Below are 25,709 nucleotides of genomic sequence, written 5' to 3'. Positions count from 1 at the left end.
GACTTTCAGTATGACATTGAATAGAGAGGAAAGATCAGATGTTCTTGCCTTGTTCTCAGTCTTAGAGGGAAGACATTCAGTCTTGCACCACGTGAATGATGTTAACTGTAGGCTTTTTGTAGATACCTGTTGTCAAATTGAGGAAGTTGTCTTGCATCCCTAATTTGCTGAGTGTTATTATTGTGAATGGATGTTGAATTTTGTGAAATGCTTCTTCTACATCAATTGGTTGTGATCACGTGTTTTTTTCCTCCTTTAGATTATTATTAGGGTGAATTATATTGATTTGTTTTCAAATATTGAATCAGACTTGCATTCCAGAAAACCCCATTTGGTGTGGTATATTATTATTTTTATATATCAATGGATTCAATTTGTTAATGTTTTGTTGAGGATTTTTGTGTTTGTGTTCATAAGGAATATTGGTTAGGACTATTCAGGTTATCTTTTTCATCTTGGTTAACTGTGTAGTTTGTGACTTTTGAGGGATTGGTGCATTTCATCAAAGTTACTGAATTTGTGTGCAAGACTTGTTCATATTTCCTTTTTATCCTTTTAATGTCTGGAAAGCCTATACTTATTTCCCCTGTTTCATTCCTGATATTGGTAGTCCTGTGCTGTAGTTAAACATCTGCAAACACTTGCTTCACGTATTTCTTCCAGTGTTCAAGTTGTTTGTGGTGGGAAGTCTGACACTCACTATCCCATCAAAACTGAAAGCAAAAGTCAAAGCAGTATGTTTTTTAATTTTTTCTTTCAAAGTGAGGTATAATTTATATACAAGATGCACAGATGTTAAATGTTCAGTTCAGTAAGTTTTGATGATTATTTACATCCTTTTAACTACCACCTGCTATACTGCTTTCTATCACCTTACATTAAGTGTTGCCTGTTCTAGAATTTTATATAAATGGAACCAGAGAGTATGAACTCTTTCCTGTCTGGCTTCTTTGTTCAGCATATTTTTGAGATGCATCCATGTTATTGCATAAATTAGTAATTCATTCCTTTTTAAAATGCAGTATATTATTCCATTATGTACTGTGCCACAGTTCTAGTCTCCTGTTGATTGTTGGGGTAATTTCCAGTTTAGGACTGTCATAAAAGCTGCTATGACTCTTCTGGTACAAGTCTTTTTGTGGACATATGTCTTCATTTATCCCAAGCAAACAGGTCATAAGGTTGATGTATGCTTACATGTATAGGAAACTGCCAAGCAGTTCTCTGAAGTGGTTATACCATTTTACATTTACATCAGTGCTATATGAGAGTTCCAGTTGCTCCACACCTTCACCAGCATTTGGTGTTGTCAGTGTTTTGAAATGATAGGTCACTGAGTATTTTGCTTTTTGTAGCAGAACATTTGCATTTCTTTGATGATTAATGCTGTGAACTATCTTTTTTTGTGCTTATTGCCCATTTGTGTATGTTCTTTTGTGAAATTTTTCTGGTTTTTAGACTTTTTAAGAACTGAGTTATTGGTCTTATTCTTGGTTAATTTTTAGGAGTTTTTTGTATATTCTGGAAATGAGTCTTTTGTGAGATATATGTACTGAAGACATGTTTTCCCAGTATATGACTTGCCTATTTAGTTACTTAATAACTTTATTGTTACTTCCTCTATATTTGTCTATTTTTGCTTTCCTTGATTTCTACTCTTATTTTTATTATGTCCTTTCTTCTAACAACTTTGAGTTTGATTTGACCTTGTTTTTCTAGATTCTGAAAAGTTTAGATCTAGATGTTTATATCATTGGCTTTATACCTAATTTCTTTTCTAATAAAGGAATTTAAAGCTGAAAGCTTCCCTCAAACACAGCTTTCCCTACATCCAGAAAATTTTGATATGTGTGTTTTCATTATCATTCATTGCAAAATATTTCAAAATTCTCCTTACAATTTTTCTTCTCTGGCCTATGAGTTAATTAAGAAGTGTGTTGTCTAATTTCTAAATATTTAGGGTTTTTTAGATATCTTACTGTTTAGGATTTTTATTTAATAGTCAATCTTCCATCATCTGGTATGTCTTGGTAACCACAGGATGTGCTCTTGAAAAAAATGTGGCCTCTATAGAGCTGTTGGGCATAGAGTTCTATAAATATTAATTAGGTCAAGTTGGTTGATAGTGTGTTTCAAGTCCTTTACATCTTTACATGTATCATTTACTGGAAAAGGATGTTAAAAGCTTCAGCTGTGATGGTGGCTTATCTGCTTCTCCCATTAGTTCTGAATTTTTTGCTTCCAGTGTTTTAAAGCTGTTCCTAGGTGTATGTATATATTTCAGATTGCTCTGTCTTCTTGATGAATCAATCCTGTATCATTATAAAATGTCCCTCTTTGTCTCTAGTAGTACTCTTTGTCTTGAAGCCAATTTTTTCTCTTATTAATACAGCCTCACCATGTTTCTTAGCCTTTTTCCATGCTTTTACTTTAAATCTGTTTGTGTTTTTGTATTAAGGGTGTCCTTTCTGTAAATAGCATATAGTTGGGACTTGCTTTTTCATCCATTCTGAAATGTCTGCCTCTTAACTGAAGTAAACACTTATTTTTAACATCCATTCATGCTCTTCTAACGTATGTATTTCTAACCTACTGCATGGTTCTACCTCGTGTGACCCCCCATATTCTGCCCACCTATCCTGCCTGTGATAGACCCCTGGGACACCTCCAACTCCCCCATCAAAACTGCTATTGCCATGAACATCTATGTACAGGTCTCCTTAGCTGGGTGAGATTCAATCTGGAAGTTCACCCAGAGTGGAACTGCTGGCTTGCAAGGTTTGCCTATACTCAATTTGACTAAGGATTGCCAGATTGAACAGTATGTCCTCATGGTGATGGGAATGATCTACAAGGTAGGAAAAAGGATGATGAGGAAAGAGTGGGGAGAATTACTGCAGCCACATGCTTGAGTAGGTGGGAGAGGCTGGACCCCACTGCACGTGGGGAAGGGTTGGCATTAGCCACGAGCAGGGACAGTTCATCCCAGAGGAGGGAAACAGATGTCTGGGCCAGAGGTAGGTAGATGGGTAGATGTGGTGGTGAACATGGGAAAATTATCTTCCGTGGCTTCTGTTTATCAGTGACATAGGAAGGAACCTGAGGGTAAGGACAGGGGGAGGCACTGGAAGTGTGAAGAGAAGGAAGGTGTGAAACAGCTGTCCTGGAGGCTAGGAGCCTGGTTGCAGGACATGTAGGTAGGGTGCTCGGGAGCTTAGTGAGGGGGCAGGGCCCCCAAAACCCAGCCCCGTGCTAGCCCTGAGCGGGCAAACAGCTGTGCAGACAGCCATGGACACACCCTTCCCCTGCGTGCAGGGGAGGCCAGGAGCCGGGCCAGTGTGGCAGGGACTGTGCTTCCCATCTCAGAGGGAAGCTTTAGAATGATGAGACAAAGCAAAACAATTATAAAACTCAGCAACATGTAGGATGTAGTGCTCTTGTATCCATAGCTTTATTTTGTGTTGCAAAAGTGGTGCATGCCATACCAAAAGAAATCAGGAAAATGTAAAAAATAAATAAAATCATAAAATAAAGATCATCTGAAATCCATCTCCCCCTAAAAGTAGCTATGGTTAGTTAACATTTTGATGTGTTGTTATTAAAGAAAAGGTCTGGTCCCTGCTCTTTGGGTCCTTGTGCTCTGACCTACCCAAATGTGAATGACACCCTCACACCATATGCAGTAAAGTAGTGTGTTAGGCTGGATGGTCCAAGACAGGGACCTGCCCCATTCCTGGGGGAAGTCAGAGAGGGCTGCATGGAGGAAGTGGTCCTGGAATTGGGTCTTGACAGCCAAGAGTCCCTTGAACCCATCTGGCTGCCTTTTTGCCTCGTTCCTCCCCTTGTTCAGTATCTCTCCAGAGCAAGACCAGCTCCCACCCCCACATCCCACTGTGTAGCTGAGGAGCTGGGCACCCTTGAGGAAGGGTGAGGCAGAAGAGCTGTGTGAGGAGCAGGTGGCAGAGAAGCCACAGCCCCCGAGTGCACAGTTCCACCATTTGTACAGTGCACAGCCTGTGCGGCCACACATGGCAGACCTGAAAGACGTGTCCCTTCACCCCAACCTCTGCCATGGTCTGGTGCCCACACGCAAACAAGATGGAGGAGCTGGGCCACTAGTCCCACCCTCCCGTGTCTGTGTGCCTTCCAGACAGCAGCGACAGTGAGCTGGAGCTGTCCACAGTGCGCCACCAGCCAGAGGGGCTGGACCAGCTGCAGGCACAGACCAGGTTCACCAGGAAGGAGCTTCAGTCCCTGTACAGGGGCTTCAAGAATGTGAGTGTTCCCATCCCCCCAGGAGAGGCCCTGACCCACCCAACCTCCTGTCCCTGTCTCCAGGCAGGAGAGATCCCAGAAACTTCTCCATGGCACAGTAAATATGCCACGGGTCTTTAAGGAGTTTATGTTTTGTGGGAGAACTGTCTGGGGGTCCTAGAGTCCTAGAATCAGTATTCTGGAGGCACCATGCTCTTCTCTGTGAGTCTCCAATGCTGGCACAGGGAAGGAGAGTATGGAGGGACCAGCCATCTGCTCCCACCTGCCGCCAACCAGGTGTCCCCCAGCCTGGGACCCAGAGGAGCCCAGTGGTGCCTCGGGCAGCAGGGATCCCTCAGTGGGAGGAGGGGGGCCAGGCCCTGTGAAGTTGGAGTGTGGGGTTGGGACTGGCTGAGGTCGCTGAGGGGTGGCTCCCTGCTGCAGGAGTGTCCCACGGGCCTGGTGGATGAAGACACCTTCAAACTCATTTACTCGCAGTTCTTCCCCCAGGGAGGTGAGTCCCAGGCCAGGCCCTCCTGGCTCTTCCCAAAGCCCCGGCTGTGGTCCCTCTGGCAGCTCTGCAGACGGTGGGTGTCCCTTTCATGGGAGGGGACCCTCACCTCTATTGCCTTCCAGAGGCCTGGTGCTGCCTCTGTCCTATCGGAAGGGGAGGACTCCGGCCCAGGACACAGTGGGAACACTGGGAGGGGGGCTGCCTGGGGTGGGGCTCGAGTTGCCAGGCAGGCCCAACACACACTGGCCCTGGCACTTGCTCTCCCCAGATGCCACCACCTACGCACACTTCCTCTTCAATGCCTTCGATGCAGACGGGAATGGGGCCATCCGCTTTGAGGTAGGTCCCTGATGACCCTGCCCATGTCTCCTGCCTCTGTGTCCTGTGGGGGAGCATCCTGCCCTGGTGCCACCCTCTCAGGGTTGTTCAGAGGCTCAGATGTGGTCCCTGAGTGTAAAGGGTCCGGAATGCCACCCAGAGAATGAGGGGACCGGGGCTTGGCCAGCGCAGGGCCTAATCATGGTGTTGGTGAGATCTGATTTTGCCATCTGCTCCCCCTGCTCTCAGCCTTTTCTTCCATCCCAGCCTGGCCCAGCCAAGGTTGCTGAGACATACCGAGGTGGTCACCACCTAACAGGAATTTGCATTTGGAAAGGGGACATGATTAAACTTGGGTGTCTGTGCTAATGGTTTTTCAGGCACCCAGCCCCAGAATTTACCCCTTGCCAGAAAATGAGTGGAGCACCCCAGCCTGACTGGGCTCTGGGGTCAGCCCAGCTGGGCACTGGGGTTCCCCGCTGTGAGGACAGAAGCCTCCCCCCAGGACACCTGCCCCCTGGAGGGCCTTGCCCAGGCTCTGCACACTGTGGGCTCCACCAGGTCTGGCCACATGGGATCATTTGAAAGAGGCCCCATCTGTGGAGCCCAGGCCCCTAAAAATAGCTGCAGGCGAAAAGCTGAAACCTCTTTGGAGAGGGAAACCTTGCTGAGAGCCAGGCTTGATCGATAACCACCCCTCTCAGCTTCCAGGGCCAAGGGCGACTGACAGGAAGACAGCAGAGCAAGCCAGCCAGGGCAGAAAGCCCCTTGACGAGCCGGGGTGTAATAATAACCTGTCGGTAATGCTGCTTAGTTTATTTTTATGCCTCCAGCCAGCCTGGCACACAGACATGAGGACAGGGTGGGGCGGCCTGAGGCCTGGCCTTGCTCTGTGACCACAGGGGCCCCACCCTCTCCAGGCCACACTTCTGGCACTAATGCATGTGCAAATGTACAGTGTTATCATCTTTTTTCAGTAATATCTGTGCACAGTAGAAAAGTCCAGTTGCTACAAAGGTCAACAGGAAAAATTCATTGTCCTCCCCTGTGAACCATTTCCTGTGTATCTTTCAAGAGGCACCAGGGACTTCTGCAAAGAAAGTGTGAGAAGGAATCGTGTAATGCACCCCACCAGGGCTTAGTTGGACGGTTTTTCTTATTTAGACATCAGATGATCAAAGAGCTCAGCTGGCTGGCCGGGGTCAGGGGTCAGGAAGGTCTTGGCCACCCTGCTGTGGTCATTGCTTTCACTCCCCAGAGGGAGGGGGCTTGTGGTCCCTTTAAGGTGGTAGGTGCGGGGTCGTTGTGCATGTGTATGAGGGGTTGCTGTCAGTGGCTGGGTGGGGGGCGCTGGTGCGGAAGCCCCTCTGCTAGGCACCTGCTCAGAAGGTTGTCAGTGTCCCGCATCATCCCAGGCCTGCCTTGTGCTTCTCTGCTGTGAAATTAATTCCTGTGGTTTCATGGGCCATGTTTGTTTACCTTGAGGACCCTCTCAGTTGATTTCAGTCTTCCGCTCTAGGAAGGCTTTTTCAGGAAGAGAGGAGGGAATGTTTTTCCCCAGTCATCTTCCAACCAGCAGGGCCTAGTTCTGGGTGCTGGTGGGCAGAAGGAAATGCCTCCAAGCCTGTCATCACACCCTCCACTCCTGCCTTCTGGACTTGGGGTCACCTGAAGGCGAGCCAGTAGCCTCGCAGGGGGCATCCCCACCACCCCTCTCCTAGTACCATCACTAGGATAGGCACACACACTTAGAGACACTGAACGGGGACATTCCTTGGCTGGGCTGACTATGAGGGTCTACACAGTAGGTCCAGGTTGTGAAGACAAGACGGGAGAAGCCGGTGCCCTCCCACGGGCAACGGGGTTCCTGTGGGGACTCACCGGGCCCTGCTGCTCCCGTGGGACTGCACGCCTTTACCTAACAGGCAAGCCTGTCAGAGCCCAGCGACGCTATTTCTGGATACCTCCACCCTTCACCTCCTACCTAACTCGGGCACAAGCTCCCCGCCTACCAGCCCCTGACCTTGGGCATGTAAGAACCAGCCCTTTGCTTCTCCTTTACTATATTTTCATTCTGTTCATAGACAAGACGTTAAGAGCCCAGTAGATTTACAGGGTGTGCTTTGGAAAAACAGCACTTAACCACCCACACACACACCCGAGGAAGCAACCACCTTCTCTTATTTTAGCCCATTCAGTATGTTTCCATGCCTCCCAAGAGCACAAGCGTGCTCCCTCCTGAGTGCCCAGGTTTAGAGGCTGCTTATTGGCTCTCTGCAGCTGTAGATGCTGCCTATTGGTTCTCTGCAGTTTTAGAGGCTGCCTATTGGCTCTATGCCATGGTGATGAGGAATGGGCCTCCCATGTGCACACACACCTGTCCCATCCCCTGGCTTCACGGGACTGTTGGATACAGTCGGACAAGGACTCACAGTTCACTTGATGTGGGTTTGATTGCCAGCTGAGTCTCGCAGGAAACTGTGATTATGTTTTCCTTTCCTGTACACACTGTTTTGCCGACAGTAAGCCTGATTTGTCATCTGCCTGGTGTCTGTGATGCCATCATTAATTCACCCTAGGCCCTTCTGTAGTAGCCTGAGCGGGCCTCTCCGGGAGGACGCCTCCCCAGCCTCCAACAGGCTCCATCACCCATCAGGAGTGGGTGCCCTCCAGGGACCCCTCCCCCATCCCCTGGTTGGGTCTCCTGGTTCTGGATTACCCCTTTCAGAGGAAAAGCAAGGAAGAAGTTCTTGCTTTACTCTCTCTTTTCAGGGGCATATCTACCAGCACTTCCTATAGAAGAGTACTGGGAAGTAACTTTTGAGCCTTCACATGTCTGAAAGCATCTTCCTTCTCACTCTTTCTTGATATGTTGGATGGGAGCAGAGCTGGGGTGGGAAGTTGTCCTCCAGAATAGTGGCCGCATCACTTCACTGGCTTCCTGCCCCCCACGGGTCTGTCAAAAGGCAAAGCCTGCTGAATCCTGACCCTGTGTACTGGATCTGATTTTGTTTTTTCTGTTTGGGTCTGTTTTCGTTCTAGAAGCTTGTAGGGTCCTCTCTTGGCTCCCTATTTAATGAAATGTCATCACCATATGTGCCTGCAGACTGTTTCCATGCTTCGTGCTACGCCTGGGCAGGACCTGGACACTCACAGCCTCCTACCCTGGGAAATCATTGCATCTCTGACATGCTTCCCGTCATTTCCTCTAGTTCTTTCTGGAGCTCCTGGTGTTCAAGGGTTGGTCCCTCTGGAGTAAACCTATCATTTTCCTTTTTCATATTTTCCAGCTCTTTGCCTTTTCATGCTACTTGATGGAAGATTCCACTTGCTTTTCCAACCCTTCTTCTGCATCTGTTGTTCTGTTTTTTTATATTTAATTCCCAAGAGCTTTCTTGTTCTCAATTATTCCTTTTTTATTGCATCCTGTTCTCATTTTAAGGACTCCAGATTTGTACTCTCTGAGTCTAATTGTTTTTAAGGTTTTTTTCTCCCTGAATAATTTCTGTTTCTTTCTAATTGTTTTTCTCTTTCCTTTTATCTTTCTCTCTCATGGCACAGGCTTTCTCAGATCCAGAAACTCTAACCTTTGAGTGGGGACCAAGCCTGTTGGTGCATGGCTGGGCACACGGCCTGCCACCCTCCACCCCTGCTTCTGGGACAGCCCTTCTCTGCTCCCTTCTTTCCCAGTAGCCTGGGAGCACCCCAGGGAGCAGGGAGGGCTTAACATGCAGACCTTCCAGGAAGTGGAGAGAAACACTTGCTTTCCACCAGCTGTTACCACAAAGCAGTTAGTTTTCACATAGAAGTCGTTTGGACACTCACGTCTTGTCACATTAGTAATAAGTTATCTGTCACATCTCAGAGGTGATTGCAACACACGGGTATGTCATGACCCCAGAGTTAAGTGTTGTCAAGTTAGCTTTTAAGCTATAAGATTTCAAGCACCTTGACATGCAGATGCTTGGTAAACTAAAAATAGAGAACTCCCCTTTATTAAAAGAGCACTCCCAATGGCTCTTTAGGCATTAAATGGCTCTAAGGCACCATGTATTTGAATGTCTTTATTTGGGAAGATCAGCTCCAGGCACCGTGCCATCCCCACCACACACTTGCACACATACCACATACATGCACACACACACATACACACACACCACATGCCCCTGCCACACACCCACTCCCACACATACATACCACATGCCCCCCGACATACACACACACACACACATGCACACACACATGCTCACATACATATTCACACACTCACACATGGTCACACACTGTGTAGACCTAATGGATCCCATCTGCCTGCTCTGAAATGGCAGCCTCTCACCTATAAAGGTGTGAATTTCAGTGGAAGCCACGCAGCAAACTGGAAATAGAATCTGGGCATTGGATTGTCACTTGTCACTCTCCCCTTCCTCCTCAGGACTTTGTGGTCGGCCTCTCTATCCTCCTGCGAGGAACAGTGCACGAGAAGCTCAAGTGGGCCTTTAACCTCTATGACATTAACAAGGATGGCTACATCACCAAAGAGGTACAGGGTGGCTGGGAGCGGTGGCCCGTCTGCCCCTCCTGCCTCCCGCTCCGCACCCTGGCCTCTCTCCTCTTCCCTCCTGCTGCCCTGGCTGTCCTGTTTCCCCTCCCCCTTCAGAGATGTGACTCTCCGCCTGGCCCTGGAGGGGATGGCCAACCAGGGGGCCCTCTTCCTCTCCCAGGCTCTCGGTCCTGGACTCCAGGGTGCAGGGGGCATGGAGCCTGTGTGCTCTTCACCAGACGTCTCAGCCCAGCTCAACAAGTATTCTCAGATCACCCTTTCTTCTGGGGAGGTCCAAGGGGAGACGCAAGTGGAGAATCTGAGGGTGGGGTGGGGGAGCTGGCCTGGGCTCCTACCAGCCAAGGGGGGCAGTGTGGTCCCTTAAGGCAGGTGGGGATGGGGGGCCTCACTGCACCAGCCCACAGTCTTTGGCCCCATCAATTTTTGTGTGTGTGAGACAGTTGCTACAGTTTCACATTTTGGAGATGTTGCATACAGTCTCTCTCCAGCTTACCTGGGAGGGTCAGAAGCGTGGGCTGAGTGGGCTGGTGCGGTGAGCTCATCTCATCTCACCCTGCCCGGGCGCCTGCCACCCTTTGATGCAGCCCCCTCCCCTTGGGCCCTCGAACCCCCCACATCCTTGCAGCCAAGCCCATGCCAGCCCTCCGGCCCCCTCCAGGAGATGCTGGCCATCATGAAATCCATCTATGACATGATGGGCCGCCACACCTACCCCATCCTGCGGGAGGATGCGCCTCTGGAGCACGTGGAGAGGTTCTTCCAGGTGAGCACCTCGGCCTCCCAGGCCCAGGGGATGGGCAGCCAGAGGAGGGGGGCCCTGCTCTTAGGGCCCCCCTGGGAAAGCCACTCCCCTCTGAAGCTGCCTCCCACTGCAAGGGGGTTCAACTTGCACTCCCCACCTGTCTGGTTGTCAGGGCCCCGAGAGCGAATTAAAACACCATCCCCACTCCCCGACCCGATGGACTATTTCTGGGCAGGCCAGGCTCCTGGATTCCAAGGCAGCTGACTGCCCTGCTAGCGTTCCAGTACCGTCCGAGAGCACCCCCAGCTCCTCCGGGGGAGACTCTCTGTGAATGGGGTGGGGATGGGGTGACTGCGCCCTGTGTCCATGGGGACTACTGGGGCTAAAGCCCCACTCCCACTTACTGGGGTCCCCGTAGACACGTGGCCGTCATGTGCCTGGCTGCTCCTTCCACCTTGGCTGCCTGTCCGGGACGGAAGGGGGTCAGATGAGTGTGGCGATGCATTCTGGAAATGTGAGCCAGGAAAGCTGCTGGGAAGGGGCTGGGGTGCGGGGTAGGCTTGGGGAGGTGCCACAGGTCAGCTGTGTTGTGGAGGTGGCAGGAGAGGGCACTTATGTGGCCAGAACAGGGGACAGAGGGGACAGGTTGAGGTAGAAGGAGCCAACCCACCCATCCACTGCCCTGTCCTCAGGCCTGGGGCACAGGCCACCCTGGTGGGACATAGACTCATTGAGGGCATGGCTTGGGTTGCAGAAAATGGACCGGAATCAGGATGGGGTGGTGACCATTGACGAATTCCTGGAGACCTGTCAGAAGGTAGGCGGGATTAGGACTTGAGGACACCCAGCAGCCTGTCCCTGAAAGTGCCCAGACCCCACTCCGCCTCCAAGCTCCACTGTCACTCTTGTCTGAGCTCTTCCCCTCCCCACCCCTTCCTGCCAGCCCTCAGCCCTGCCCTCCTGGTGGCAGAGGGGACAGATGTGGGGCCACGGGAGAGTGACTGGCCCCGTGGCCCTTGGGACAGTGTCACACTGGGAAAAGCACCTGGGGCCTCCCCCCACATTGCTGTTGACCGTCCTCTGCAGAGCACCCTTAGTGGGGCAGGACACTGGGTCTGCACTGGCTGCCTGCCTCACCCCCTGTGCAGGCTGCTTCTTTGCCCCAGGCCCCATCTGAGTGAGCAGCCAGGGAGGTTTGTCTGTCAGTGAGTTAGCTGCTCCCAGGTGGGCTTGCAGTCAGGCCGGGGGGCTGAGGACAGGCTGTGCCTGACCAGCTCCCCCTTCACCCAGTGAAGCAGACGGAACAGCCACTGCAGGATTCTGAGTCCCTGGCAGGAACCTGCTGAAGGTGGGCTGGATTTGGGCACTGCCCTGCCCTGATCGCCCGGAGTTGACCAAGTCTCTCCTCCTCTCCCACAGGACGAGAACATCATGAGCTCCATGCAGCTGTTTGAGAATGTCATCTAGGACATGTCGGGGGTGGGGGTTCTTGAGTGTTCATTGCCACCTCTGCCCTCAGAGAAACTTCAGCCCTGCCCGGAGCAGCCTCCATGAGAAACCTTTTTCTAATATATTTGCAAAAAGTGATCAATTTGCTCCAGATACACACCCACCCACACACACACACAGCCCATTTTTCTGGGATGGCAGAAGGGGGACGGAGGTCAGGGAGGGGCTGAGTCTGTCTGAGAGCCGGGCCCACGTGAGGAGAGCCGCATACCCCAGCCCGGGCCAGCCCCCAGCCCAGGTCCGTGGGGCATGGCTGTCTCTGGGGCGGGCAGCAGAAAAACAGCATCTGCAGGCTGCTGGTTGCTGGGTATTGCCAGGAAAGGGGTCAAGCTCCACAGAGGAGGGTCCAGTCTCCAAAGCAAAGGACCCTCCTGTGAGAGCCCCCCTGCCCCCTCCTTCCTGCTACCCTTCTGTCCCACCGCATGTGGCCAGGTTCCAGGGGCTGCTCTTACCTTGTTCCCTGAAGGTTCCTGCCCACAACGACACTCCCAGAATGCCCCTCACCTCAGGACACTGGAGGGGCAGCTGGGGGTCAAGGGAGTTGGGATAAGACACAAGACTGCTCACCCCAACGTCATCATAGGTCCTGAGGTCACTTGGCTCAGGGCCTGGCTGCCAAGGAGCCCAAGGGGCAGAATAGGCCTGGGAAGGGGCTTCTCCCTCCCTCCTTCCTGTCAGTCCATCTCCTGGGCCCAGCAGCCTGGATAAGTTCCCCAGCCCCCACCCCTCACTTCCAGGTCAGGGCCCTGAAGCAGTGTGGTTGCCCCTCCACACTAGCTCACCCCAACCCCATCAAGAAGCACAAGCATCCCCAGCAGCTCAGGCCACAGCCCACAAGGGGAGCCAGGACACTGCTTTTCCAAGACAAGGCCCTCCTAGTGGGCTGAGACTTGGATCCCAGCAGTCCCAATACAGGTGGCCCCAGGGCACACACATCGGGGTCAGTTCTGTGCCTCAGAGCAGTGGGGGCTTGAAGCCCAGCCCAGCCCAGCCCAGCTCACCAACATTCAAAAGCACAAACCCTGCTTGGCTGGGTTCTGCTTTGGGGATGGAGGTGATGTCAGCCAGAGCCAGTAATGAGGGCTGAGGGCCCTGAAGCAGGGTGGCAGGTCAGCAGAAACCTCCGGGAGAGAGAGAGAGAGGCTGCTCCTGCCTGCCTAGGCCTCCCAGAGAAGGAACCCAGTCCCAGGCAGCACAGCCCTTCTGAGGACATCCCCATACCATACATTCCATCAGCTGCCGCACCGTCCCTGCTCCCACCTGGCCCTAGGGCCAACAGGGCCTTCGAAGGAATGGCCAGGTGGCAAAGGCCGTGGAGATTGGCCTGGCTTGGCCTCAAGGACCCCTGGGCACCCCACACAGGTGGTCCTTCCCCTTGGAGTTGCACTGACACCCCATCTCCAGTCTGACTGGGGGGTCCCTCTCCCCTCCTCTAGGAGGGCATCAGCTTTCCCTGGCTCAGGGATCTTTCCCCCATCCCCTGACTCCAGACCAGCCCTCCCAGTTGGTGTAGCACTGCTTCTGAGGGGCCAAGGCGAAAGGAGAGGGTCACCACGATGCTCCTGCCCCCCTTGGGCTCAGGCCAACGGGCTGCATGTCCAACCAGGAGGGGTCTCTCCCAGCTTGGGGTGTGGACTGGCCGCATGTCTGCATGGCAGAAGTGTCTCCTGGGGCATGGCCTGGGAGGGTGGTTCCTGTTCTCAGCGCCCACCAATATTCAGTCCTGTATATTTTAATAAAATAAATTTGACAAAGGAAAGGGACTCTTGTTGACTTTACCCCGACTCTGAATTGCAGTCCGCCACCCGCCTCCCATCCCTGCTGGTATTAACCTGGGCTCCTGCCCAGTGCTGTGCTAGTAAATGTTGAACATTCCCTGAATCGTAGCATTTGCAATTTCCATGCTCACTTGCAAGCTCCCACTGTGACGCCATTTAAAGTGGAGTCAGAAAGAGATGCTTACAGTTGGGAAACCTTTAGAAGCTCCAGACCTGCAGAAATGAGAACCTGGGGAGATGAAAAAGCAGGGCCCCAACTCGGGGGGTGAGAGGAGGGAGGTTCTGGGGGTCTGGCAGTGCTGCACAACTTTACAGAACAACAGCCAGTCTCTTAGTTAGAAGATCCATAGCTTCCACCTTTTCTCCTCCACGTGGGATTTTACCAGAGATGCCATTAGCCTGTCGGTCCACGTGCTGTGCTCCCCATTGACCACCAGGGGGCAGCGGTACCGCACGGCAGCCTCCTCACCCATTTCCTGCCCTCATTCCCAAGGTCCCTGAGGAAGCGACTTGGAAGGGAAGTCACTTGATATTTCTTTCATAGCCCCAGACATTTTCATATGTCTGCCTCATTCTCCAAGTGGTTTTGCCCCAGAAAACTGAATTTATCAAGTAACAATTCTACAGGCACACCGAGTCCAGTGAGCTGGGTGCTGGGAGACAGGACACGCTGTCAGCCCTATTTTATTAACTAGGGCACACATTAACTACTCAGATTCCATAACCATCACCACATAGCTGATTTAATTCCAGCCCAGAGCACATAGGGTTAATATTTGATTTTGCTGGCCTAGCCTTAGCTATTATGCTATTGAAAATCCTGAAAAAATCTTGGAAACACACCTGTTAAAAAACAAAATTCAACCAAGTAAATGTGAAGATCTAACTGGTTTTATTAAGTGATTCATGCACTGGGCAGCAGTCCCTTTAGAAAGGAGAGAGATACTCCGAAGGGCAACAGGGGGAGGTTTTTAAAGGCAGGAGAAGGAAGTCACAAACAGGAAGAAAAAGGAATATTTTGGTTGAGATCATTTTCCTTCTGGGGGAATGGAGAGGACATATGTGACAGGTTATCTTATCCATACTGACCAGGAAATTCCTGACCGACTACATTTCTGCAATCAGTGAAGTATTCAGCCCCAGTCTGGTGATACGGCCTAGAAGAAGTGATTCCACGCTGGGCCTGTGTCTTTCTTTCTAACACATCCTACATCGGCCGCTGGAGGATCCAGAAGGCCAGACAGCAGACAGTGGTCACAGAAACATCTGGACTGACAGCAACCCCTTGGGAGGGAGGCATGTGTGGAGCTGGTTTCGAACAGCCAGAAGTTCTCTGTGAGATCGTCCCAGAGTTAAACTTTAAAACAACCACACCTTCCCCATACACACCTTTGGGGACAGAGATCTTTTTGCAGCCTCTCAGAACTCTGCTGTCTCTAACCTTTGCTCAGTGGCCTGGAGCCCTCAATAACAACATTGCCCTTCAAGCTGGCTGCTGCCTCAGCAGCTCCCGTGGTTGCAGAGCTGTTGGCCCTGTGAACTAATTGGCGTGTGTCTGCTTTGGGTGGGGTTTCTGCCTCCTCCTTCACACCAGATGGTGACCCTCCAGCAATCATCTTCCGTGCTCCTTCCCAGTTCCCAGGTCTGCACGAAGGGAGGCATCATTCCACAGTTATCAAACACCATCCACACACCAGGCATGGGCTGCACTGTAAGGAGACCACAGTGGCTAAGCCATAGTCTCTGCCTCTGGGAAATTCAAGTCTTCTGGGGACACTGGAAGGCAAGAAGTCCAAGGGAGTGATCTGGGCCATGAGGGAAGTTTCCATGAAGCACAGGCCAGGTGGGACCAAGCCCCGCAGGGCAGACTGCAGGGGGATTGGACTTCCCATAGAGCTCTAAGGGAAGAGGGGACAGGCTCAGCGAGGTGGGGAGGATGCCCCTTAGGGTAAGTACTCCTGAAGGCCATTTAGGATGCTCGGTAGCCTTTCCCCTGTCTGTCCCAATTCCAGACAATAGCTGTGCTGCCAAGTCAGGAAGCCTCCGACGCCTCGTGTGAGGCCCTCCTTGAACCAGGCTCTGTCATTCTGGACACGGTTCCTTGTTGCTTCCATTGCCCCATCAGCCTTCTCTGTCCCAGACAAGCTGCCAAGGCCGTGGACACTGTTGCCATCCCAAAGCACGTCCTGGGGCCCTCTCCTGGCCCTCTCACCCACTTGCAGGGACTGTAGCCCTTCAGGTTCAGGGAGCATGGAGGCTAGCCACCTCTGGTTCGCACGGGCCAGCTCTAATGGCATGGACTTTGTCTGAACCAGCTGGCTGTAAAGGGACTAGGTGGCAGGATCCAGCTGCCCGCAGGTGAGCTCTGCAGGCTTCAGAGACTGGAGGAGAGAGTGGGGCATGGGGCCCAGCCAGATGGGGGCAGGGCCTGTGGACAGAGCCAGGACCAGTGTGGCCAGGGTTCCCTGCACCTAAGTAGGAGCAAGATGAAGGAGTGGGAGGGACTCATCTCACCACACCCCATGCACTCACACAGGGAAATGCAGATATACTGATGGGGAAGACACTGGTCAGACTGGCCCTTGGCCAGAGCTGAGAGGTCCCAGAGAAGCAGCAGTGTAGCAGGATGCACCTGACAGGATGGGGGAGTCCCTGGAAGCAATTCAGGCTCCTCCTGAGCAGGCAGCGAGAGCAGCCCTCTCGTGGGTACCAGTGGCACCAGTCAGGGGATCCGCTGCCCCAACCGCCTAGGGCCATCAGTCTTAGGACTGGGCTCCCTCAGCTGCTGTTTACTTTTTGGTTCTGTCTGTCCCTCCAGCAGAAAGCCCCAGCTTTTCTCCATCTCACCAGTCCTGTCTTCACTCTTACACCTTGGCCTGGGCACAGGGTTCCCCTGTTCACACCTCTTGCTTGGCTTTGAACATTGTGGAACCTTCCTGCGGATGCAGGTGCTGTGTCTCCCCCATCTCTCTGCCTGAGATGGCTCCTTGGTTCCCCTGTCAGCAAAAGGCCATTGGGACTTTCTCTCTCGGGGTAGTCCCCAGACCCCCTAGGGACAATGAGGGAAGCCACTTGATTGGACACCAGTCTTCAGCCTCCCCAGCGCCCACCCTCTTCTTAGGCAGTGGCCCCCAACCTCTGCTCTCTCTCTTCCTGTGAAGCCCCCCAGGCCAGGTCTGAGCCAACGGGGGCAGGGCCTTGTCTTGGCCAGGGGGCTCAGCTGCGCAGGCACCGGACCCCACCACAGATGAGGCCCATGTTGGGGAAAGATGCAGCGCCCTTTCTCCCTGAAGCTGGGGGTGTGAGTCCTGGAGCCAAGGCTGCCTCATCACTGCATGGGGCCGTGGGAATGAACCAGCGCCCAAGACAGAGGGACTGAGAGAGAAAACAAGGGGGATGCTGGGCTTTGAGCTCAAGATCAAGCTGCACCTTCAGCGAGCCCCTCCCTGGACTCCTGACTTACAAGGGCCACTATAAGGTCCCCACCACCACCTCCCTTAAGTCAGTTAGGACTGGATTGACTGATACTTTCAGCACAAAAGTTCTCAACCTCTATGACTCTAATGTCAGACTCAGCTGTGGAGTGGTGCAATGCTTTCCTGACTCCAGGAAGCCCTGAAGGAAGGTGGCAGGGGCAACGTGCCCAGCGCTGTCTCCCCTGCCAGACTGTGGGCATCTTGGTGCAGGAGCCACGGTGCTCACCCCGGGGCCCCAGCTCTGGCACTGTGGCTGGCAGGTGGGGGAGGGCAGTGCCGGTAATGCTGCTGTCCTTTAGGTTATAGGGAAGAAGGCCACTGTAGACAGCCCGGGGTGGGGCCAGGTGACAGCCTCTGAGCCTGCTGGGTCACGGGACCAGCTCTCCTTCTGGAGGCACCAGGGTCAGCGACCTTTGAAACATCTCCTCTAGTCTGCACGGTAGGGCATCTCGCCTGAGCACCCACCCCCAGCCCAGCCCCACCCTGCCCACTTGCCTCCACATTCCTCTCCTGGGCAATCGTGTGACCTGACCCAGGAGCTCAGCACAGGAAGCCTGTTTACCAGTGTTGAAAAATCACCAAATACAGTAAAACATCCAGAAACTAGAAATAAGGCCCCAAAGAGCAGGTCATCAGTCAGTCCCCCACAGCCAGCAGCCAGCCAACCAGGACTGCAAAATCCTCAGGTTCCCAGCTTTGTTGACAAACTTTCCCAGCCTGAGTGGAATTTTGTTCTGGGTAGAGCAAACGGGACCCAGAAGGGAGGAGACTGTGCTGCCACCTGGCCCCTGGCCCTTGTGTCTGTGGAACAGGAATGAAGACGCTGGTGTGGAAGACATCTTCACTCCATCCCAGTCCCCTGGCCCATTGCCCTTGTAGACCCAGCACTGTGCAGAATATTTACAAACCATTAATAATAATGCAAGACATTAATAAAGTAAATCATACAAAAGTGTATACATTTATAAACAGTGCCATGACCACAAAGGTGAAGCCCTTGGTTCTGGGAGAAACTTTAGACAGGTCACGTGAGCTCAGGAGGCTCCCTAAGGGCAGCAGCATTTGAGCTGACCCTGAAGGGTGAGCAGGAGTGGGCAGGCAAAGGCTGTGGCCTGGCAGGGAGGCAGCACCGCTCAGCATCAGAGGCTGGGCTGGCGGGGCCAGAGCCTGGAATCCTGGGTGCAAATACAGGTGGAAAAGGGAGTTCAGCGACGTGGAGCAGCCATTAGCAAGGTCATCTGAAGGCTTCAGCCTCATCTTCAGAGTAGCAGGAAGCCACTGACTAATTTTACTGACATATCAGTGTTTTGAAAATGCCCCTCTGGCCGAAACATGGACAACGGATTGCAAGGAGCCAGAATGGACTCAGGGAAACCAATGAGGAGGCTGTATGGTCAGTGACTCTGGACAGCTGCAGAACTGTCAGGGATTTTATGTCTCAGAGTGATTCTTGTTCAGGGTCTCTCATGCCCTTGCTTTCAGAAGGTAGCTGGGGTGGGAGTCACCTGAGAGTTGAAGTTTATGACATATAGGAATGCTAGATGGAGCTTCTAGAAAGCACCAATAGGTGAATCATCACAGTCCATACTAGGGCTGTGGAGCCCGTCAAACCCTCTTCTGAGATAACCACCCTCCCTTTGAGAAACAGCCCTGGTTAGCTGTTGGGCTTTGCTAGAGACTGAGCACCTAGCCAGGGATGCCAATGGCCATGCAGCCTGGGCCTCCCAAAACAACCTGGGTGTTGTCAAACCCCTTAGTCATAAGGTTGGACATGTGCAGCAGCCATCTGTCATCACATGGAAATAGGAGATAAAAGGCTGAGCTTAGGTAAGTGTGGAAGGAGCAGGTGGCTCAGATTCTTTTGACACAAACACCAGTCACATTACCTCCTGTCTCAACATATGCCCAAGACTTCCTGGGATAGTCTTTAGGATCAGTTTACTGAGGATGAAAAACTCAACCATGGTTTACAGATGGGTCTGCATGATTTGATGCTGATTCCCCTCCCAAAGTACTAAGCTGCAGCATGACCATCTCATTCAGGTATGACCTTAAAGGTCAAGGGAAGGAAAAATTATTCTTGTGGATAGAATTTGGGCAATATATTTGAATTTATGGAGTGAGAGATGACCAGAAGTATGAATATGGTCATTGATTCATGATTAGTTGTTAATGGTTTGGCTTCATGGTCAAGGACTTGGAAGGAACAGGAATGGAAGACTGGTGCATTAGTCAGTGTTCTCAGAGAAAAGAACCAACATAAATAGATAGATGATAGATAGATAGATGATTGATAGATAGATAGATGATAGATATAGATAGATAGATGATAGATATGGATAGATGATAAATAGATATAGATAGATGATAGATAGGTAGATAGATAGATAGATAGATAGATAGATAGATAGACAGATAGATAGATAGATATGATGGATAAGTAGACCTTTTAAGGAATTGGCTCCTGTGCCTATGGAAGTACTGCACATCCAAAATCAAATGGGTAGGCCAGTGGGCTGGAGACTCTGGGATGTGTTGCAGTTTAGGTAAAAAAGCCATCTGCTGGCAAAATTCCTTCTTGCTCAAGAGAGGTCAATCTTTGTTCTACCAAAGCCTTCATCTGATTAGATGAGGCCCACTCACACTATAGAGGGCAATCTGCTCTATTCATTCACCACTGACTTAAATGTTAATTACATCCAAAAAACACTCTCACAGAAACATACAGAATAATGGTTGACAAAATTTCTGGGCACCATGGCCAAACCAAGTTGACACATAAGATTAACCATCACAATTGGTGACAAGAAAGTCTAGAGAAGAGGTATGCAAATGGATCTCTCTGAATGAGCATCAGTGTGAAGATACTGATGTACATATGAATGCTCACCAAAAGGTGTCCACTGCACAGGAGACACTTAATAGTCAGGTGGACAAAATGACATACTGTCTGTTTGTTCCATTCCCTGAGCTAGGGAAGATCATGTTTGATGTGGAAAAATAATGAGATCAGTTTCAGATACATTGAGTTTACAATGTATCTGTGCTTTTACAACATCAAAATGGAGATGCCCCATTGGGTTCATGTGAGTGAGACTTCTTTCTTTAGATGATAATAAAACCATCAAGCATGAAAATGATTGCTCAGGGATCCTACTGAGTAAGAAGATCAGTAAGGACCATGTCTTGAGAGATATCAACATTTATAAGTTGGATGGAGAAGGACAAGTTTGCAAAAGTGACAACGACAGAGGAGGAAATTTGAGAGAGTATGGTAGGACAGAAGGTTTAGCAGGTCAGACTATGTATGATTGCAAGTAATAGGGACCCAAAATAACTTAGAAAAGATTTTTTTCCTCTCCTGCTTAAAAGGCCAAAACCCCCATCTTAACCCCTAACAACAACAATTAATCTGTTCTCCATCTCTGTACTTTTGAGATGTTCTATAGGCGGTGACCTTTTGTGACCTTTTGAGATTTGCCTTTTTTATTCAACATAATGTCCTTGAGAACCATTCAAGTAACTGTGTATATCCAAAGTTGGTGCCATGCTCTTGGCAACTAGTGTTCCACTGTATGGATGTACCACATTTCTTTAAACTTTCACCTATTATAAAATATTTTTGTTGTTTCAATATTCCTTGCTATTAAAAATAAAACTACTATGAATAATCATGTACATATTTTCATTTCTCTGGAATAAATGCCCAGAAGTACAATTCTGGGCCACACGGTAGGTGCATGTTTAGTTTTTTAAGAAAGAGCCAAACTATTTTCTAAAGAGGCTATGGCGTTTTACATTCCTACCAGCAATGTATAATAGTTCCAGTTATCTACATCTTCTCCAACATTTGGAATTGTCACTACTTCTTATTTTAGCTCTTCTAGTAAATATGCAGTAATATCTCATCCTGGTGTTAATTTGCACTCTCCTAATCTCTAGTGATGTTGAACATCTTTTCACATGTTTGTATGCCACCCGTGTAGCTTCTTCGGTGAAACATCTCTTCATGTAATTTACCTATTTCTAATTAGATTCATTTTTTTCTCTGTTGATTTTTGAAGGCTCTTTGTACATCCTAGATATGAGTTCTTTGTCACATATGTAGTTTGCAAATCTTTTCTCCCAATCTGTAGTTTTTATTTCATCCTCTTGACATCCTTTTGCAGAGCAAACGTTTTTAATTTTGATGAAATCCACCCATTGATTTTTTATTTTTCTTTTCATTTGTTATGCTTTTGCAATGTCTAAAAACCTTTCATCAAGCCATAGGTCTCAAAGATTTTCTCCTGTATTTTTTTCTAAAAGTTTGATAAATAATTTCACATTTTAAATTTAAATCTGTGATCCATTTTGAGTTAAATTTTGTGTAAAAGGTATACCATTTAGGTCATGGTTCATTTTTAAGAGATGCTCCACTTTGTTGAAAGGACACTTTTCTCCATTGAATTGCTTTTGTATCTTTCTCAAAAACAAGTTGGGCATATTTGTGTGGGCCCATTTCTGGGTTATCTTTTCTGTTCCATTGATCTGCCAACCACACAATCTTGATTACTGTAACTACTTAAGTCTTGAAATCAGGTAGACTGATTACTCTCTTTATTTTTCTTTTGCAAAATTGTTTTAGCTATTTTAGTTCCTTTGCCTTTCTGTAACAAGAATACTCTTGTCAATATATACACAAAACACCTTGCTTGGATTTTGGTAGGAATTGTGTTAAACTTGTATACCCGTTTGTAGAAAATTAAATTCTTTACTATGTTGAATATTCCAATATATGAACATGGTATGTCTTGTTATTTATTTTGATCTTTGATTTCTTTTACCAGTGTTTGTATTTTTCAGCATAAAAGTCCTGCACAAATTCTGTTAGATTAGCACCTAATTATTTATTTTTCTTTGAGAAAATGGTATTGTATTTTTAATTTCAGTATGCAAATTTTCATTGCTAGTCTATAGAAATATAGTTGATCTTTTACTCTGTGACCTTTCTGGACTCAGTTATTCCCAGGAGCCTTGTTTTGTTTTTGTTGATTCCTTGGGGTTTTCTAGGAAGACAATCTTGTCACCTGAAAATAGAGATAATTTTATTTCTCCTTTCTAATCTGCATGTTTTTCATTTATTCTCATTGCCTTATTGCAATAACTAGAACTTCCAGTACTATGATGAATAATAGTGGTAGGAAGAGACATTCTTTCTTGTTCCCAATTTTAGGAGGAAAGCATTCAGTTTTTCACCATTAATTATGACATTAACTGCAGGCTTTTTGGTAGATTTTTTTTTATCAAGTTGAGGAGCAGCCCTCTATTCTTAGTTTTCTGAGTTTTTATCATGAGTGGTGTTGAATTTTGTTAAGATGCTTTTTCTACATTAATTGATATGGCTTTGTGATTCTTTAGCCTATTAATATGGTGAATTACACAATTAGTTTTTGGATATTGAACTATCCTTGCATTCCTGAAACAAACCCCATTTGGTCATAGTAGAGAATTGTTTTATACATTGCTGAGCTGTATTTGCTAATAGTTTTTAAAGGATTTTTGCATCTACATTCATGAGAGATATTGGTTTGTAGTTTGTTTTTTTTTTGTACTGTCTTTGGTTTTTGGTATCAGGGTAATATTAGCTTCACAAATGAATTGGGACACATTCCTTCCTCTTCAATTTTCTGGAATATGTATGTATAATCGGTATTCATTCTTCTTTAAATATTTGGTAGAATTCTCCAATGAAACCATTTGGAATTTCTTTTTCAGGAGTTTTTAAAATTAAAATTCAATTTCCTTAATAAATATAGTGCTAATGATCTATTTCATATTGGGTGAATTGTGATCTCCATATTTCAAGGAATTGGTCCATTCTTTGAAGCTGTCAAATTTGTGTGTAGATTTGTTTATAATATTTTCTTATTATCTTTTTGATATCTTCAGGGTCTGTGGTAAGACCACCTATTTCTTTCCTGATATTAGTAATTTGTGTTCTTTCTTCCTTTGTCATTTTTACTGTAAGCTTGTCATTTCACTGATCTTTTCAAAGAACCAGCTTTTTGTTTCATTGATTTTTTTTTCTCATAACTTTATCATTCCCCTGCTTCTGCTTGTTTGGGTTTACTTTGAGCTGTGGGAGTCAAACTTACTGAGAATTTTCCTTCTGTAGACTGTCTTAGCTACATCCTACAAACTTGATATATTTTGCATTTTCACTAAGCTCAATGTATTTTGTCATTACCTTTGAGACTCCATCTTAGACCCATGGATTGTTGAGAAGCGTGTGTGTTTTAGTTTTGAAGTGTTTAAATATTTTTCCAGTTATATGTCTGTTACTGATTTCTAGTTTGGTTCTATTTTGCTCAAGGAATACACTCTTATGTTTTCAATTCTTTTAAATTTGTTCAGTTTGTTTTATGATTCAGAATATGGTTTATCTTGGCAAATGTACCATGGGTACTTGAAAAGGATGTGTGTTTTGCTACTGAATTGTTCTATAAATGTTGAATAGATGCTGTTTGTTGATTGTGTTATTGACTTCTACATCTTTTCAGAATGTCTGTCTAGTTGTTCAATCAGTTAAGAAAGGGATATTGATCACTATAATTGTGGATTTGTTTTTTTCACCTTTTAGTTCTGTCAGTCTATGTTTCATACATTTTGCACCTCTGTTATTTGTTACTGAACAGCCTATATTGGTATATTTGTTGTAAGTATTTTGTAGACCCCATAAAGATGACACATGTTATTTTTTGTCTATGCTGACAACGTCTGCCTTTTAATTGAGTATTTAGAATACTTGATATAATCAGACTTAATGTGATCAACACATTTGATTATTGCATTTAGCATAATACATTTAATATAATTATTTATACTTAATATAACTGTTTAATTATTGTTATATTAGGGCTTAAATTTCCCATTTTATTTTTTTGTTTTCTGCTTGTTTTGTTCTTGTTTCTCTGTTTTCTTTGCTTGCCTTCCTATTGGCTTTTTAGAATTTTTAGACAGTTTTTAGAATTCCATTTTGACTTAGCTGTAGCACTTGAGTTAGTGCTTTGTATTGTTTTTAGTGGTTTCTCTGGGTATTATATTATATACGCATAACTTATCACAGTGTACTGGTGTAGACTTCTTACAGTTCAAGTGAAGCATAGAAACCTTACCTCCCTTTACACTTCCCCATTTGTAACTGTCTTAAATATTTGTTTTATATACATTGAGAACCATATCAGATGTGTCACGTTTGCTTCAACTGTCAAACATAATTTAGAAAATTCAATTTTGTATTCAATATTGTATTGAATTCAATATTCAATATTGTATTTACCCATATTTTTACCACAACCTTCAATCTTTCTTTCTTCATGATGTTACAAGATTCCTTCTTTTTTCATTTCCTTTTTGTTTAGAGACCATCCTGTAGCCATCGTTTTAGAGTAGGTCTGTGGGCAGCAAATTCCATTAGTTTTTCTTTATCTGTGAGTGTCTTGATTTCCCCTTCATTCTTGAAGGATACTTTTAGATAGATACAGAATTTTAGATTTAGATTAGATACAGAATTCTGGGTTGACAGTTCTTTCAGCACTTGAAAAATGTGCCTTCTGGCACCAATAGTTTCTGATGAGAAACTGATTACAATTCACATGATCTTTCCTGTATGGTTAAGTTGTTTCCCTCTTCCTGCTTTCAATTTTTTTCTTTGTGTTTAGTTTTTAGATGTTTGACTGTGATATGCCTCGGCATGAATTTCTCTGGTTAATCCTGTTTGAGGTTCTCTTAGCTTTGTGAATCTGTAGATTTAAGTCTTTTGACAAATTTGGGGAAAGTTCAACCATTATTTCTTCAAAGGCTTTTTTAGCATTGCCCTCTATCCCCTCCCCTTCCAGGACTCTCGGGCCATGAATGTTAAATCTTCTGGTATAGTTCCCGTGGCTCTATTCATTGATTGATTTCACTCTATTTGCTCTCTATTCAGATTAAGTAATCTCTATTGTCCTATTTTGTAATTCTTCTTTGTCTCCTCCATTCTGCTGTTGATTCCACCTAGTTAATTTTTTTATTTCAGTTATTATATTTTTAGTTCTAAGATGTCCAATGAGTTCCTCTTCACTGAAATTTTCTATTTTTCATTTTCTTAAGCATGCTCATAAATTACATATTGAAAATTATGATGGCTGATTTTATTACCCTACCAGATAATTCTAACATCTCTGTCACCTTAGGGTGGCATCTGTTGACTGCCTTTTCTCATTTGAGGTTTTCCTGACACTCGGTATGATGAATGATTTTCAGTTGAAATCTGGACAGTCTGAGTACTATAGGTCCCTGAATATTCTTCAAGTCTTCTCTTTATCAAGCCTGCTCTGACACTGCTCCAATAGGGCAGGGCGGCATGCTGCCCCATTACTCCCAGGTGGGAGTGGAAGTTCAGGTTCCCTTCTCAGCTCCCATTGACACCTGGAAGAAGCTTCTTGTTACTGCTGAGCTGGGCGGCAGCTCCAGCACCCCATTAGGGCTCCACTGACACCACCCTGGCTGGGAGGGTCAGGAGTACCTTATAATG

At 47.6% G+C, this 25,709-nt stretch overlaps 1 protein-coding gene across 5 annotated transcripts in view; it reads left to right on the top strand.

Moving 5' to 3' along the window:
• The window catches only part of KCNIP3 (potassium voltage-gated channel interacting protein 3), a 75,935-nt gene extending 62,278 nt beyond the window's left edge, over positions 1-13,657 (top strand). For 2 of the 5 annotated variants that reach the window (XM_036880021.2, XM_036880029.2), the window contains 7 exons: positions 4,151-4,275; positions 4,699-4,768; positions 5,037-5,107; positions 9,519-9,626; positions 10,273-10,410; positions 11,144-11,206; positions 11,809-13,657. In XM_036880021.2, the coding sequence (XP_036735916.1) occupies positions 4,151-4,275; positions 4,699-4,768; positions 5,037-5,107; positions 9,519-9,626; positions 10,273-10,410; positions 11,144-11,206; positions 11,809-11,856 (623 nt within the window). In that variant the 3' untranslated portion in view covers positions 11,857-13,657. The remainder of the gene's footprint in view (positions 1-4,150; positions 4,276-4,698; positions 4,769-5,036; positions 5,108-9,518; positions 9,627-10,272; positions 10,411-11,143; positions 11,207-11,808) is intronic. The other 3 variants (XM_036880022.2, XM_036880030.2, XM_036880023.2) reach the window with 2 other exon arrangements.
• Positions 13,658-25,709: the final 12,052 nt, after the last annotated feature.

The sequence above is a fragment of the Manis pentadactyla genome, chromosome 2, assembly GCF_030020395.1.
Source record: "Manis pentadactyla isolate mManPen7 chromosome 2, mManPen7.hap1, whole genome shotgun sequence".
Lineage (NCBI taxonomy): Eukaryota > Metazoa > Chordata > Mammalia > Pholidota > Manidae > Manis > Manis pentadactyla.
Note: the sequence above shows the minus strand (reverse complement) of the source record. Positions and strands in the feature narration are given on the sequence as shown.